Source organism: Microcebus murinus, chromosome 11, assembly GCF_040939455.1.
Source record: "Microcebus murinus isolate Inina chromosome 11, M.murinus_Inina_mat1.0, whole genome shotgun sequence".
Taxonomy (NCBI): domain Eukaryota; kingdom Metazoa; phylum Chordata; class Mammalia; order Primates; family Cheirogaleidae; genus Microcebus; species Microcebus murinus.
The window spans coordinates 83,769,450-83,787,074 of NC_134114.1; the positions used below are offsets into that span (position 1 = coordinate 83,769,450).

The following is a 17,625-nucleotide window of genomic DNA, read 5'->3' on the forward strand; positions in this document are numbered from 1 at the left end:
GCAGCGGTGAAGGCCGTGGTGGCCTCTTCCCGGTTGGGAAGTGCCAGCAGCAGCCACAGCAGCATCCAGGAGAGCCACAAGGGTAGCCAAGACCCATCTCCAAACCAGCACGAGGACAAGGACATCAAAGCTGTTCCGGAAGGAGAGAAGATTCAAGGAGACGGGGCCCAAGCAGCAGTTGGGGAGGCAGAGGCTGAGCTGATGAAGGTGCAGACCTCTGAGGAAGTTCAAGGTGCAGATATAAATGCTGAGGAGGCCCCCAAGATGGCGCCCGAGGCATGGGAGGCTGGGATAAAGGTGGCCGGCCAGGAAGTAAAGGAGGGCCTCGTAGAGGAGAATCAGAAGACTTTGGAAGAAGCAGCAGCCCCCAAAGAAGGGCAAGAAATCCCTACTGTGGGATTTGGAATTCCACAGCAAGATGTGATCCTGCCAGAGTACTAAGTCGGCTTCCTTCAGATATGGAAGCCAAAGCCCAGCATTTTATGTACTTTGTCCTTCAGCAAGGAAGGTGTGGAAGCATGATAAGCACTGTAGTGATTCTGTTTTTGAGGTGCAAAAAAAAAATACATACATACCAGTTGGTAATCCTAACTTCAATGCATGTGACTGCTTTATGAAAATAATAGTGTCTTCTATGGCATGTAATGGATACCTAATACCAATGAGTTAAATTTGAAATTGCAAGTAATCACAACTTTACACTTAAAAACATATATTTTCAGCGACCAGTGGCACACATTTGAAGTGAATGGTAGCAAATTATTTTTGCTTTGGAAACCTAGCCACCATCCGTCCTTTAGATTTCTTCACAAGGCAGTAATTCCTTTGAACTACCGCTCAGCTAATACTAAATAGTGCTATAAGACATGGTCCCATGACTTTCACGTTTTACTTTTTTTATCATTAATGTGTTCAAACTGTTTATGAGGAGATGATCATAGGTGATAGTTGTACAGTATGTGCAAAAAAAAAAAAATTCCACTTACAATGGTAAGAAAATGAAGCACACTTTTAAGGGCCATGAAACCATATACCCCTAAATCTTGTATGGAGAATGCCTTTTTATTTTATTCTTTCTTATTTATATATACTATATTAATAATAATCAACATGTTCTATCACAAAATTCTGCCATTTTATAATCCTGGAGAAAGTGTTTTGCAAACTCATGCTGGGTTTCACCTGCTAAGTGAAACATATGCCTAGTTTCATTCTTTCCTTCACCTGCTCTCCAATAAGATGTCCTTCTGATGGATAAAACTTCAGAGAGAATAAAGAAACTTAAGGAGGAAAAGGAGGCAAGATTGGTATTTAGACTGATGAAGATAAGATTACTTTTCATTTTCCAAATAAAATTGTATGTATTTGTAAATTTGTACAACCTGACAAATAGGAACATTTTAATGGATAATCTCTACAATTACCAATTTTCAAATATTCAGAAAAATCTATCCTGCAGGTTGGTGCCAAAATGTCTGAATAGAGTAGGAATAATATTCCATTATAAGATCATTCATTATCCACTTTACTAGAATAAGGAAACATTATTGTCTGTAAAAAACCCTTTTCTCTCCAATTGATGGCTATCTAGATATACTGCTTATGAACTAAAGATATTTATGAAAAGCTAGTATATCTTTTTCTCATATTTGGAATGGAGGTGCTCATTTTACATATAGTTTTGGAAATGTCCATGTCAAGAAGTTTAGTACAATGAAACGTTTTATTTACTTTAAAAAGCAAGCAAACAAAAATAAAGAAAAAAACACTGACTTCAAATCAGTCTCTTGAGAAGCTAGAACATTAGACCTAATATTTATTATGATTTTTTCTCAGAATAAATATAGTTTTTCTTTGACTTTCATAGGAATGCTTTTCCCATATAGAAATTGCACTAAGTCCAAGTATCTCAAATTTATTTTTAGGTTGAGTTGAAATGAACATTTTATCAAATTAATTATGCATTATTTTTAGTGGGTTTTCTTAATTTTAAAAAATATTTTCAAAGACCAAAATAAAGATGATAAATATGACCATCACATAAAAATCTTCATCACAGAAAAAGAGATCTTAAATTCTTTTGGTTCTTCCTCAAAACTATTAAATTAGAAAACGAAATTAAATCTCTGATTTCTAGAGGCTGTTAGACCTCAGCAGACATTCTGCTTTCCAAGCACAAATCTCCCTTTACTACTATTCTCACGAGAAGAAAACAACATAGAATTTCTTATCTTCCATGGTGTAGGGATCTGACAGGTCACACTGACATGGAGGCCCTGAGGGGCACATCATCTGGGCTCAGATTATTTTTTTGTATAATTTTATTTTTACTATCTAGTAAAGAGCACTTAAACCCTCTTTTCCCCTCTTTCCTTCCTCCTTTAATTATTCCCTCTCAAAATTTTGGCGGTTTTAAAGGGCTCACTATTTTTAACCTTTAATAATGCCTTCTTGATTAAGTATTAATATTAAGATTTCCATTTAAAAAGATTAATATCTTGGTGGACTTTTCCCCATGAGACTTAACAGATATATATGATAAATTTCCCATATATCAGAAGGGGGAAAGAAGAGAGAAGAAAGGGGTCTTGTGGCAATTAGTTGGAAGAGCAGAACTCAGCATCCCTCCCTGCCTACACCCTCAATGTTCCAAAGGCAGTTGTTCTGTCATTCCAACACCAGGGTGGACCACATTCATTGGCCCCGTGCAGTAGAGAAACAGCACTGCAAATGGCACGGCCACGTGTGTTTTAGAATTTACCCATTTCAATAAGTGTACATGGCTGTTCTTTGGTGAGTACTCAAGAGTGTCTTGGCAATTTCCTCTATCTTTTTTTAACCTATAAACTGTATTTTCTAAAAAAAAATGAGGTTTTAAAATTTTGACTCCTATGTTAAAGATTAAGTCCTGATAATGCCTACCTACTGACTAATTTAGTAGTTTCAGTGGGAAATAAATCTGACTTTCACAAAAATTGGTCATTTCAAAGTATTCAAAGATTTCATATGAATACATCCTAAGTTAGGATAATTCTGTTAACATTTTTGAAAGAACAGCTAATGTTTATTTATATTGCTTGTTAAAATGGGATATATTGTCTAATCTCATAATAATGGTAGACAAATAGAGACAATCTGAGAAAATATTTGATAGCATTACTCCTAATTGACAATATAGTCACAATGCAAAGGAATAAAAGAAATTTCAGCAAAAACAGTAAATTACATTTTGTATTTTAGATCTGACAATTATCACATTACATTATTGGTTCTTATTTTGAGGTAAGTTCAGATATACAGCATAAACTAGATTTTTTTTTTTACTATGAAGGACAATCTTGAATTATTTTCCCCATTAAAAAGTCTAATTGAAGTCCTGGTCATTTTTCTCAAACTTTCAGAGCTCATTTGTCCCAGGGACACATAAATAGGGTAAAAACTAGAATAATACGGTTGTAAAAGTTATTGTCCAGAACAAGTGCTGTGTAATATAAATATAATGCAAACCACATATGTAATTTTAAATTTTCTATTAGCTACATTTTAAAGAATAAAAAAATAAAATTAATTATAGTATTTTAATACAATACATCCAAATTATTATTTCAATATGTAGCCATTATTAAAAATTAACAAAATATTTTGAATTCTCTGTTTTTATACAAAGTTTTCATAATCAGGAGTGCATGTTACACCTTTGGTACATCAAGTGCTCAGTAGCCCCATGCAGCTAGTGGCCACCATATTAGACAGTACGGTCTAGAATACTTCTGATGTGAAGCAAAGTGACATTTGAATTTCTATGTTTAGATTTGAGCTGCCTCAGTTTTCACATTGATGAGTCGATGGGAGGCCAAAAAGAAAATGTTTCAGAAATGTTACAGACTAAATAAAAAGCTATTGGCCACTCCTGACTGTTCAGAAGAGAAGTGTTTCCCAGCATGACTTAAAAGAACAATACTTTCCTGGGCATTGCTAAGTTATCTAGGGACCTCAGTCCCTCTGATTCCTCTTTGGGCCCTGGAATCTTGACTGCAGCCTATAGTCTCGTAAGTACTGCCATGAAGCCAGTAGTATTCTTGCTTACCAAAATCTACTGTCAGCCACATAGTGTCTCCATTCAGAAAGGACTGCATATAGCATCCTGTTTTGTAGGCCTGGACGAAGATGGACATCATCCCTGTGTCACAGGAAATATGTCTTTCTAGAAATCTACTGGACCATACCAAATTTGCATGATGAAGATTATATGATGATGGTGATGTCATGCCAGTTTTCCCCAAGATGGGAATATGATCATGGCCTGGTCTTTCAGATTTCCTTAGAAGGATTTAATCAACACTGCCATTACACATGGATTCATAAAAAGACTTTCAGAAATTTTTTACATACTGATTTTAGAATAATCCTCAAGGTTCTATTGTCATTTTTAGTGGCAGACTTAAAAAGAAAGGAACAGTTTGCCTCTTATTATGACCTCAGTTATCTAGTATTTTAAACGTTTTTGTAATTTAGAATGTTTAGTGATCCCTATGCCCAGTTGCACATGGAAGGGTGGAGTGCCTAGAGGCTGAAGACAGGGAAAGAGCCCTTTTGTTTCATAATTCAGTTTTTATTGCACAGAAGCGGCTGGTTGCATTTCAAATTGGAAAAAGAAAAGTAAATGCCAGAAAAGGCAAAGGATAAAGTTAGTAAACCATTTATTCTGTTTTACGGTTGTTGTTGCAAAGCAAATTAAAAAAAAAAAAAAGGTCAGCAAAGTGAATCACCACTAGAATTTTCTTGATGAAGGTTGACTCAACATATAATTGACAAATATATAGAGCAGAGTCAATTATATAATTACAATGCCATTACGTAATTTATTTGTCATTGCAGAATATTCAGTCTGGTTATCTAGGTCTACTTTAGATGGCGCAAAGTTTCCAGACATTTACCTACATAAAAGGATTTGTAATATTGTAATTACTGCCTATTAGGCCATATTCCAGTTTCCTGAATGTTTATCAATGATGTGTCCCTGATCAGGGTCATTGCTAATGTTTAAAACTGCTTGTTAGACTCTGTGTCTGGAGTGTTTTTTTAAATGTTTATGCACATGTAATTTCAATATCGATATTAGAATATTCATAACTACATGATAAGCAGAAATGTACCCAATGATTTTCTATAAAAAATTTTTCTCAAAGTCCTTTTATTCCCCTGACACACTCAGGGTGAGTTTCTGTCTCCTTGACACATAGAGAAGAAAAAAAAAGAGTAAGAGAGAGAGAGAGACTGCTGGAGTGATATCAGCTACCCACTCATGCTAATGAAGTCCAGCATTTCCTCTTTTTATATTTTGACCTACTAATGGCTAGTTTTTGACATTACCACTCCTTGTGGATATTACCTGAGATCACATAATATAACTTCAACTCATAAAGCCCAACCATTTCTCTACTTATCTTGGAGAGCAATACCAAACTTAATTAAATTATGTTTGTTTAAAATTCCAATTTTCATAAATGCTCTGTGATGCACTCGGATGATTTGATTGTGTAATTTTAACTTCCTTCAAGACTTAGTCTGTTCCCTGCCATCTGGTTCAGAGTTCCACTGAGGACAAGATAGAAGCCTTGCCATGAAAGTGAACCACCTGACTCCTTCGCAGGAATCAGACACTGCTATAGAGAAGATTCCAGGCATCCGACCTGGTTGAGCTCCAATGAGCCAAGTGGGAGGAAACCTCTTCCCATGCTCCGATTGAAAGTGATAGTGCTTGCATGGTGGTATATATTGTAATTGGTCAGTAATGGAAAAATGAGATTCCATCAATCATTAGCTCTTTCCCAGTCTTGGTTTGCCTGTCCTAGATCGATGTTTTGTTTCAGCCGTACGCCCATCGGGCTCACCCTCTAGGACTATGAGATCCTGTAACACCCCAGCAGGAGGTACATCCCAGACTGAAGAAACGCAGGGTCTTTGGTGGCCCAGAATTTAGTTGGAAACTCTAAATAGCAATGCCAGGACTGTAAAAATCACACTGTTCTTTTAAATAGTTGTTTTCAGCTCACTTTGAAGATTGACCTGGAAAACCCATAGATAAGAAATAGTTATATCCATTTAATTTTTGCTGTGATTCATCGTGTCAAAAACGACATTTGATTTTCAATAAGATTAAATAATAATCTTTATTTTCCATTTAAAAGATTATTTCGGGCTACTTAAATACAATAGACTTTATGTTAGAATGTTTGAAGACTGTTGTTTTCCCTAAGCTCTCTCCCAACTCTGTGAATGATAATCAGTTTGTGAATGATAAAAGTTTGCTGGGTTTGTCCTTTTTTTGTCCTTTCCTTGACAGATGAATAGTAGTTAATCTGTTTTGTAAAGGATACAATTAAGTATGACTATAAATTGAAAACTATCATTTCATACCATTTCCTTTTAACCTGACCTATTTTATATGCCTACAATACAGTTAATATACAATAGCATAGAGTACAAATAGCATGTTCATAATTTATGATTTTATTTTTCTGTTCATGCCACTGTTAGTAGTATTTTAATGGTCATCTATAAGCCAAAAGATGTCCTAACATATCCATTTATTAAGTAATTAAGTCCAAACAACATAATAGTAGTCCTTCATTTCATGTCTGACAGAAGTTGCTATGTTTCCTTCAAAATTTTAAAATGTTTTATGAGTTCAGTGAGTGGGAACAGCTGACTTAGGGGTGTAATTAATTCCTTATGACCAATGAAATAAGGATATAGGCAAAAGGGATTATTAATAAACAAGTTAAAAGCTAGTATTTATACTCTTACTTATTTGAATGCCATCATTCTTTTATTTCTGGTCTTGAGATATACATATAAAACTTAAGTGTGCATTTTTTTTAAAAAAGTAATTCCTCAAGGAACTAAATTTAAATCTCCAAAGAACAGTTTTGAGGAGTCAGAAAAACTATGGTTCACAGAGCAAACTACCAAAGCCCCATTGCTATTGGAACACAGCCATGCTCACTTAATTTATGTATTGTTTATGGCTGCTTTCATGCTACCCAGAGAGAGTTAAGTACTTTCAACAGCGACCATACGGCCTGCAAAGCCCAAAATGTTGTTTATCTGGCCCTTTATAGAAAAAAAAAAAAATGACCCTGAGTTTTCTTGGCACCCATGCATTTTTAATGACCTCTAGGAGTACAGAATACCATACTCCAGCTTTCTTCTCCTTAGTTTAAGGTTCTTATTCCAATTTACTTCTTAGGAAGTTAGGAAAATTTTGTTTTATATTGCAGATGGTCTCACAACAATAATTGTGCTGGAGATACAACTTAGTGAAATTTCCCTGCAAAACTAAAAATTCAAAATTGCATCATTTTTTAAAAAAGAAATTTAGAGTATGAATTAAGTTGGTTGAGAGTGGAATTTAAAAGATTTCTAGCACTTTGAGTATGTTTTAGAAATCTGATCCTTGTATTTAAAATCATGTAAATGACATTTTCACTGGCATTTGCTTACATTTAAGTCAATCTGCAGCTGTTTCTTACTAAGATAAGAAATGGGAACCCTTTCATTCTGAATCTCTCACAATGTTCTGAAGTAATTTATATCAATTAGATTTTCATTACTCATTTTTAACATATAATGTACTTTATTATGTGGCATTTTATGACAATGACTTTCTCATCAATAGCTCAGGGACATGCAAACAGCCAACTCTCTTACGTAAGAAAGCTACTTTCCAATCTCATGCTTTTCTGAGTGTTAAGTAATTCATTTCTTTGAAAAGAGAGAGTCTGGAGTAAATGCTTTCCTTTACTTTTCTTATATATTTAGAAATCCAAGAAGGGCTCTTCTCTTAGTCTATTTTTGTCACAGAGAAATTGTTCATTCCAAAATATCTGCCTTAAGGGAAGCAGGTGACCCAGATCTTGAGAGAAACATAGGCAATTCATGACCTTTGTGTTTCAGTTTGACATTCAACATCTGTAGTACAATGGTTGCAAATGAGATATTGTGTAGAAACCCATTATAAGCTTATCATTAGGAATACCTAAAATTATATCATGACTTTAATATGCTGTTTTCTTTAAACTGTTGCAGCAATCAATAATATGATATAGCTACTGGGATAAACTATAGGACTCAGGAACAAAAGATATGAATCCTCTGCCAGCTTCTCATGGTTGTATGTAGGAGAAACACCTTACTGGAATAGAAGAGGGAAAAGATGACAAAACATAGATTAGGATTCCACATTCCCACCTGCATATCATCTTGATTGCTCAGCATGAAGACAGTTGTTGATGGACTTAAATACCTTAGAAATGAATAGACCAAAGTCAATAGCTAATTTCCCCCCCAGAAACTAAACAGCATAGTTTAGGAGATATGAGGCCTATACCCCAAGCACACTTAACAGAAATGACCTACTAATTTTGAAGCTCCTCAGGAGTAGCCCATAACAGGAACCCATTTTCCCAGTCAGCTTTCACTGAGAAACTATTATCTTCAGTGGAAGAATCAGAGATAAATTAAACCCAGTGCTATCCTCCAAGAGTGAACTTTGTAGTTGGAGAGAAAAGCCAAGTGTACATATTACAGCCTGTGCTAAATCTAGGCAGATGATAAGCTCTAGGGATGGAAAGAGGGAAAAGCTTCCTTATGCCAGGAATGATCAATGAAGCTTCATGGAAACACAGGCTGTACGTGAAGGATGGGGAGAATCTTTGCAGGTAGGGAGTGGGTAGCAGGTGTATCTGGCTGAGAACTGGCCTGAGAATAGAGAGTGGAGAAATGCAAGGCAGAGGTGAGGGAACAATACTAAGTGTGAAAGGCTGAAATGCACAGGGAAGTGTTGCTAAGCATGCAGCAGAATCTTGGATCTTGTAAAAAATTGAATTAGACAGATCTCCTTGCTCCTTTCTTATTTTGGGTAGATGCATGTGCAGCCTTTTCTCAGAGCACCTAGCTCTATTAGCCCTATGATCTACATACTTGGTGAATCTGGTTTTTTTCTTTTCTTTTCTTTTCTTTTCTTTTCTTTTCTTTTCTTTTCTTTTCTTTTCTTTTCTTTTCTTTTCTTTTCTTTTCTTTTCTTTTCTTTTCTTATTAAGAGACAGAGTGTTGCTCTGTTGCCCAGGTTGGTGTGTAGTGACACAATCATAGCTCACTGCAACCTCGAACTTCTGGGCTCAAGCAACTCTCCTGCCTTAGCCTCCTGAGTAGCTGGGACCATAGGCATGTGTCAACATGCCCAGTTAATTTTTTAACTTTTGGTAGAGAGGAGGCCTCTTTATATTGCACAGGCTGTTCTCAAACTCCTGGCCTCAAGTGATCCTCCCTCCTCAGGCTCCCCAAGTGCTAGGATTACAGTGTGAGCTACGATATCGAGCCTGGTGTGTTTCTAAATAAAACAAAAATCATCCAACACATCAAAGACAATTTTGCAATTCACCAAGTTAAAGCAAAGCTCCAGTCACTGAAAGCAAAAACTGCATTGTCCAGGTCTCCACTGACAAAACAGTAAATGATGACAGCGATTATCTGAGTAAGTTTTACAAAACTCTTATTTCTGAAAAACTCCCTGTGACTCCAGAAAATCACCTGCTTGCTAAAGCTTTGCCAGTGGAGTCCCAAATCAAGGTTACTGCTGTCATAGTTATTTCAACCCTTTAAGTTATCTGACCTGAAAAGGCAATCCCCACAGGATTTGTGATAGAATTCTGCCTGGAAGCTGAGATTTCAAAAGACAACCTGCACAAAGCTACGTCTCAGACAACAAAATTTAAAATTATCAGAATTCAAGATGGCCCTGTCAAGTCCTTCCTTCTCCATCCATTCTTTTTGTCCTTTTACATACCCTTCTGTAAATTCCTTTTTATATCACTCATCACAGGCAGAATTATTACATCCATCTTCAAGAAACTTATCTTTTTCAAAACATTTACCAATTAGAATCAGATTACAGTATGTATACTTTTAATTCTCTTTGCACTTTGCTTATTTTAGATAATGTCTGTGATCAGTGAATGGCTGTATTATTCCTCAGGACAAATAAAATGAAGGAAGGTAGGGACAAAGACTATCATCTGAATGATGGAAGAGAAGGTAAGAAGTAGATACTGCGAGGGTACAGAAAACATAGGTTAGTGGGCACTGAGAAAGGAACTTCCTATGAGGGTTTTTCAGGCTATGTGACATTATCTGGGATGTCTTTTCTTGTTGTTCTTAGAGGAGAAATGTGTATCCCTGGATTGTGGAAAGCTTTCTGGACTACGAGACATAAGTGGCTCAATAGCAGCATGGAGATTTAGATTAATGGGACACCATTGCCTATAGGAAACCTACATCTCCAGTAGTTTAGACTGCAAGTCATTAGCCAAAAACGAGAGCATGTAGGATCTGGAGGACAAAGTATAAATATTTTAGTTTACACAGCCAAGATTATAGGCTACATTCCTAACTTCTAATTGAAAGGCACTGAAAAAGGAGCTGTGAACATTTTATTTTAAAACCTGTCAAAATGGTGCTATTGACTCCTTAATATAAAGATATATTACAATATTTTTTAGGCAAACATATTAAGTCTGGCCAGACCATAAATGTAAATACGGAAAATGTGTATAGAGAATTCATCAAAATCATGCCCATTTTTGTAGCGATGGAGTCTCGCTATGTTGCCCAGGCTGGTCTCGAACTCCTGGCCTCAAGCGAGCCTCCCACAGCAGCCTCTTCAAAATGCTGGGATGACAGGCTGGGATTACAGGTCAATACTGGTGACCAACCAGTGAGTTCCCATTTCCTACAGATGGAACACAACAATCACTGGCTCTCTTAGCTGCCCAAAGCCTAAGGCAGACAACATGAGAGCTCACTGTGGTTTCTTCCTGGATTCAGGTTGGACAATACAATTAAATGATTAAGCATGTTTATTTTTTTCTTGGTATTTCCCAGGAACTTGAAGAATATGTGGCATTAGCAAAAAATGGATGTTGGTAGAGTAAATGTAGAAATCAATCCTAGTGAGGGCCGATGTTACTTAGTGTAAATTCACTCAGACGTGTCAGGACATGCCAAAAGAAGTCTATACCTTGCTGCTGGGAAATTTGTAAAGCATTTTGCATGTACAATATGATAATAAATCATCTAAGAACCCACCAAAACGTTGCATTCTGTGATTTGAAATGTGACCATTTAAGAGAGACACAATGGATGTTTTTTTTAATATCTGAAATCAGTCCTTGATTCATTCTTTTAGTGTTTTCCTATTCCCTCAGATAAAACTATACTTTGAGTTTCACAGCATTAACACTGGGTGCTCAAATATTTATCTTCTATAGAGTAAAATCCCAAAATCATTAAGCAGGGGCATTAGTAATTATTTAATCCAACAAATTCACTTTATTAATTGGAGTTATTATACCCAGAGAGGTAGTAGCTTACCTAAGGTCATGGTAGTTGAGAAAAGGAATAGAACAAGCTTGCCCATCTCCCAATCCAGTGCTCTCACCACCATTCAGGCTGCTATAACAAAATGCCATAAACTGGGTGGCTTATCAACATTTCTGAAATTTCTAGAAGTCCAAGATCAAGGCACCTGCAGATTTGGTATCTGATGAAGGCCTGCTTCCTCACAGAAGATGCCTTGGTGCTGTGTCCTCACTTGGGCCTCTTTTATAAGGGCACTAATCTCATTTATTAGGGTGAAGTAATCATCTCCCAAAGTCTCCACCATCACCTTGGGGGTTAGGATTTCAACATATACATTTTAGGGGAACACAAACGTTCAGACCATAGCACCATATTTTTTTATAAAATGAGGAAAATAACTCCCTATTTGTTTAAGCCACTTTGTGGTTATATTTTCTATTACATACTACCCACAGCATCCCCAGCTGCTTTCTTGTAACATAGATCATGAGTGTCCTTGTGATTACTTACAGTTTTTTTCAACTGTAAAGGAAACTATCATAATTCCTAATATCCCAAGTTAACATAAGTATTTGAATGTGTACACAATAAACCCTGCCCATATGTTATTACAAGGGCCAAATACATTCATTATTTGTTCTGGGTATATAATAGCAAACATTCAGCAGTATAGTAGCTAATATTATATAAGACACTGGCAGGAGATTAACATATACGTTGTTAACTTCATTTTCTTTCTTTTCTTTTTTTGTAAGATGTCAGGAAGTTAAATTACATACTTTAAATTCCAACATGTGAAACCAAATATTTAGTCAGTACTTAAGTTTAAAATAACTTACACAGACATATTGATGATCAATTATAAGAGTGTCTAGAAATTTTTATTCTGATATATTTCACAGCAATTTAAAAATACACATTTATACTAATACATACTCATTAGTTTAATAAATATTCTATTTTTACATATTGGTTCAAAAAAGAATTATAAACTTCTTAAAAAATAAAATCTCTATATAGTATAGCCTTTATTGAATTGCAAGAGATGAATTTTAATATTTATACATGTGAAATCTTTGGAAACAATACAACAATGAAAAAAATCATAATTCCAACTTCTTGTGCTCCGGAATTAATCCAATGTTTATTCTATGTTTATGTCCCACCATCTCCAACTTCTAGAAGTTGAATAAGAAAGACATGGAAGATACACTGGACAAGCAATTACACAATACAGGTTCTAATGGAAACCTGGTCAAGTCCCATAGCTTTTCTGGTTCTGTTAATTGATCTGTAGGGTTAAAACAGCCACAGTATCTACTTACTTAAAAGAAACTGGATTTTAACACTGACTCTAAGGATATTGGTATGCTCTTGAGTAAAGAGGTAAAACTTTCATCTATATCAAAGGGAATTACTCAGACCTAAAAGCTCAATAGATAATTAGGGGCTTAAATTATGCAATGTTTACCTATCTTCTTCAGAGGCAACCTCAATTATACAGTTTATTAGCTTGAGATATTAAATGAATTCAATCTGATTGTTGATAAAATGTCCTTTAGTTAGAAAAGAAAGAGGGTGGGGGAGAGAAAGAAAAAATTATATTAACTGAGAGATATTTTACACATAGAAATCTATAATTTTAAATACATCCAACCTTAATGAACACTGTAATGAAGAGATTTTTAACCTTTACAATCACTCTAATACTCTAGCAATGTATATCACAGATAACTACAGAACCCTATATCTCATTTTTGCTGAGTATTGTTTTAAACTTTAAGAGTTAATCAAGAATTATCAATACAAACTAACCTTTCACACAAAAGTATCACTTACAATATATTTTCTTATACTAAACTAATTTGCTTAAAAAATTGCTACTATGTACTGAAAACAGTACTATGCCAAATATTTCCTAAATACAAAAGTTTCTAATACATACTACCTATAAAATACAGGAAATAATCAACCACATAACAGGGAAGATTATATTCACTTCAACAGCTGCCCTATCAAAAGTTAATTATATTTGAAGGAAAATATTTTTTGGCAATAATTTTTATTTTATTGACATCTATCAACTGATTTATTTCTAAAGTTCAGACATCTTATTGAAAGCTCTAGAAACTGGAAAAGATTTCTAGTCAAGATAATTCCATGAAATTGTCTGTTTCATCTTACAGCAAGACAAATTAATATATATTCTATACAATTGTGCTATTCAATACAGTAGTCACTGGTCTTAAGTGACTAAGGAGCATTTAAAATGTGACTAGTGAAAATTAGTAAGATATACACTGGATTTCAAAGAAATAGTATAAAAGAAGAATATTAGCTATCTCAATTTTTTTACATGGATTACATGTTGAAATGATAACTTTTTGGATTTATTAAATTAAATATATTATTAAATTAACTTCAGCTGTGCATTATTTTTAATGTGGCTTCTAGAAAATTTAAAATTACATATATGGCTTACATTATGTTTCTATTCTATCACACTGCTATACAATTAGCAGACTCAATTATACTTTAATTTCTATCCAAATCCACATTGTTAAATTTTTGTATATGGTATTTGAGATAACATATTTAATACATTATCATAAGATTCCTGAGCTTAGAATTATGTACACCTCCACTTTGAAAAACAAAACCAAACAAAACCTGCTGTAATCTTTTTCATCTTCTTTATACTGACAACTGCAATAAACTTTGGATAGACACGATACTGTAAAAAGACAAAAGGATCTTTTGGGGTGATAGAAATATTCTAAAATTGTATTGTGGTGATGGCTGCACAACTCTATAAATGTATATAAAAATCACTGAATTATATACTTAAAATGGGAAAATTGTATATTATGTAAATTATACCTCAATAAAGCTGTTTTTTAAAAAAAGTACACAGCTAGAGCCCAGTAGATCTAAAGTGCCAACTACAAACTGCACATAAATTTCAGGTGATTCAAATATAATTGTTTAATTCATCATGTGACTCAATTTTGCAACAAAAATTTTTCCATGAGGCTCATTTTACCTGCAATGGATCCACATTCAATAGTGAAATTACATTATCACTTATTGGAGGTATATGTCAATCAGGACAAAGAGAATTCTAGAGTACCAAGAGGTGACAATTTATTTGGCCTTAGGGGCACCCAGCTCAGGAAATAATAGCCCTTATAGTAATATATACACAGTCTTGTCACGAGTCCCTTACTCAAGTTGAGCATCCTTGGAATTTCACCATCCTTGACAGAATAATGGAATATGGGACCTTCTAATCTATACTAATAAAAACAAATGAAGGAAAATAGATGAAGTCCAAACTAACATTTAACAATTTCCATAGGAAATTGAAAACTAAACTGCTGCATTTTCTTTCCCTATTGCAGATGAAAAAAAGTAGCAGAGATATCCAGTTATTCAAAAGTTATAGTCAATTTGGAAAAATATATTGGTAATTAATAAATTTTAATTAATAATACAGAATCTTTTGTATATTGCTTTTCTCAGATCTTAAGACAAATAATTTTTTGAGACAAAGTATGAGATTATTTATTCATCATGAACATTGTGGTGCTACCACCTTTTGTTTTTTGAAACCTATCATCTCCAGTAGTAAAAACATAAAAACAAAAAACACCTTCACTTTCCCACTCCATCAAAATGATATGAAGAACTATGATTTATTCTTTCTTTACACTTTGGAAAACACAGGAAAGTAAACACAAATCAAACTTTCTTGCACTGAACCACTATATACTTTTGTGCATTTTGTGGCCTAACCCGTAAATGTTTCCAGGGCTCATTTTACCCCATATTAACCACAAAAAAAAAAAAAAAAAAAAAAAAGAAACAAAAAAACAAACAACCAAAGCAGTAGAAATAGTAACAAAAAAAGAACTGACATTGAACGCTGAAATAGATTTCAAGATGTGTGCATGTACACAAACATATAAATATATACAAACATGTGCCCAGACACACTGAGTTGCCTCAAGTTCTCATTTTAGAACTATTAACAGATGGATAGTTCAAAAGACAGAGTCATTTAGAATGTTAAAATCATTTATAAATGTTTACTTAAGGCAGCCACTGGATCAAGGGCCCTACTATAGTCATTCTAATCATTATGAAAGGACATGTAGGCATTTGGATAAATTTAAGAATGCATTCGTTCTAGTTCCAGACTGAAGTCATATCATAAATGCAAATGTTTATGAAGTTTATAACACTTTATGAGTTGAGTGATACTTTTAAAACTGAAATATATATAGAACATTCAACGAATTTAACTTTCTAGACAGAAGACTCTCTCTCTATTGGTGGTTCCAGGATACCACCAGTCTTTTCGCACAACCCAGACTATTGCTCAAAAAATAGGTGTCCCCAGTGAATATTTTGAGGTTTTTTGTATCATATTCATGCATACAGGTTTTTAGACTCTCAAAATAAATGTACAAATGTGTTTTCAAAGACACAAAAGAATGCTATCTAGATATCAAAACTAAACTGTATTTAAATTGTACCCGTAGTTACTATGATTCAGTTTTTCAATAAACTTACTAAAACTGTAGATATCTAATTTTTTTCTCATTTTTGTTTCTTTCAAAACTTAGAGCTGTGTAAGTCATTTGACAATGAAGTTCATCTCTATAAAATATAGAGAAGGAAGTACTTTTTTTTGTCCAAGATACTGACAAACTCATAGAAGATAACAAAAGTAAAACACTAATATTTAACTTCAAAAAAATTAAAATTTTGTAAAATGTTTATAAGCCTCTAAAATAGGTGATTTTAATCTAACAACATGAAGCTTATGATTTTGCTAATTTTTAAGCAGCCAAAATATTCATATTGAGGCATTACTGAATTTCTTAAGAGTTTGGGTCAAAGAACTGTATCTACTTCTTTGTGGATTTCTGTCATATTCTCTATTCCTAGACACACTGCCACAGACATACCAAATAATGTGCAAATTACTGTCTAAGAAAACTGAAATGCCCTCTTACATAGGCATTTATTATAGGAATAAAATAAAACATTGTTTACTAAACCAAAAACATGTCAAAGTTTTCTACAGGCTATGCAGAAAAGTAGAATCAATGATTTTTACAGGCTATGCAGAAGAGAGACAGAGTTGATACAGGGGGGTCAGTACTAAAAGTCTGAACATATTAGACCTTTCATAAAGCTTTTCGTAAATCAACATAGAAGTTGGCTAAAGTGCTTGCCATGGCTGTATCTACCGCAGACTGAGGAATCATCCCACGCAGATCTGTCTGAATATAACCAGTCAAAAGACTCTGGTTTGGATTGTCTTTGAGGGGAACGCAAAACCAACCACAAGGATGGTTATATCCTCGAACAAATTCTGGTCTCTTTTCACTCCAGTCAAGACTTATCCCTACAAGACAATTTAAAAATGATACTATTAATAGCAACAACTGACATTTGTCTAAAATTCTCATTAGGAAAATATTACCAGAGTTCTTGTTTAAATATTTTTCTTTTTATCCACAGAGATGAAAATTAAGCCCCAAGAGTGCCTATGGCAGCATGAAAAAGATAATTATCAAGGAGCATTCTGACAGGGGGTTGGTAGATAGGCAATGGGGAAAGTTCTAAGCCCTTCAGAATAGATGACATGATGTCATCTTGGTAACTCTTCACGAGCTACAAATCTTGGTTTGTAGCAGCCAGGCCTCAAGGAGTCAATAATCAAATCTGTGGTACCATACCTGTTCTCCACAGGTGAACCATATTCAACCATATTCAACTTTTGTATTGGCTAGTCAAGAATAAACAAGTAGATGTTTATGTACAACTACCAACTCAAATATATACTATACCTAAAAAGATATTAATTTATCTATAGGTATATTTTAGAAAACAAGAGCCTTCCAATGACATGCAGTATTTTTACTTGCAAAGAAAAATACAACACAGCTCAAGGAAGGAAAAATACCCTAAAACATAACAAGTCTATTTTTTCTATAATACGACCAAGAAGCTGTTTTCTGAAAGTAGCTTAGAAGAAAATCCACTTGTTAGAACCCTTTATAAGAGGCAGTTACATGATCCACATTTGCTACCTGTTACCTATAGGATATTATGTAACTGGGAACAAAAACTTATCTGAAAGACTTCAAAACCCTTTCCGATATTGTTATTTCACTCCCCAGGGATTACTAT

General features: G+C 34.3%; 2 protein-coding genes across 6 annotated transcripts in view; one reads left to right on the top strand and one right to left on the bottom strand.

Moving 5' to 3' along the window:
* CAMK4 (calcium/calmodulin dependent protein kinase IV) overlaps positions 1-15,301 on the top strand; it is a 221,772-nt gene extending 206,471 nt beyond the window's left edge. For all 4 annotated transcript variants that reach the window (XM_076008263.1, XM_020290193.2, XM_076008264.1 and 1 more), the window contains one exon: positions 1-15,301. In XM_076008263.1, coding sequence (XP_075864378.1) covers positions 1-441 — 441 coding nt within the window. In that variant the 3' untranslated portion in view covers positions 442-15,301.
* Positions 12,274-17,625, bottom strand: part of STARD4 (StAR related lipid transfer domain containing 4) — a 17,218-nt gene continuing 11,866 nt past the window's right edge. For both annotated transcript variants that reach the window (XM_076008266.1, XM_012763770.3), the window contains exon 6: positions 12,274-16,837. In XM_076008266.1, the coding sequence (XP_075864381.1) occupies positions 16,617-16,837 (221 nt within the window). In that variant the 3' untranslated portion in view covers positions 12,274-16,616. The remainder of the gene's footprint in view (positions 16,838-17,625) is intronic.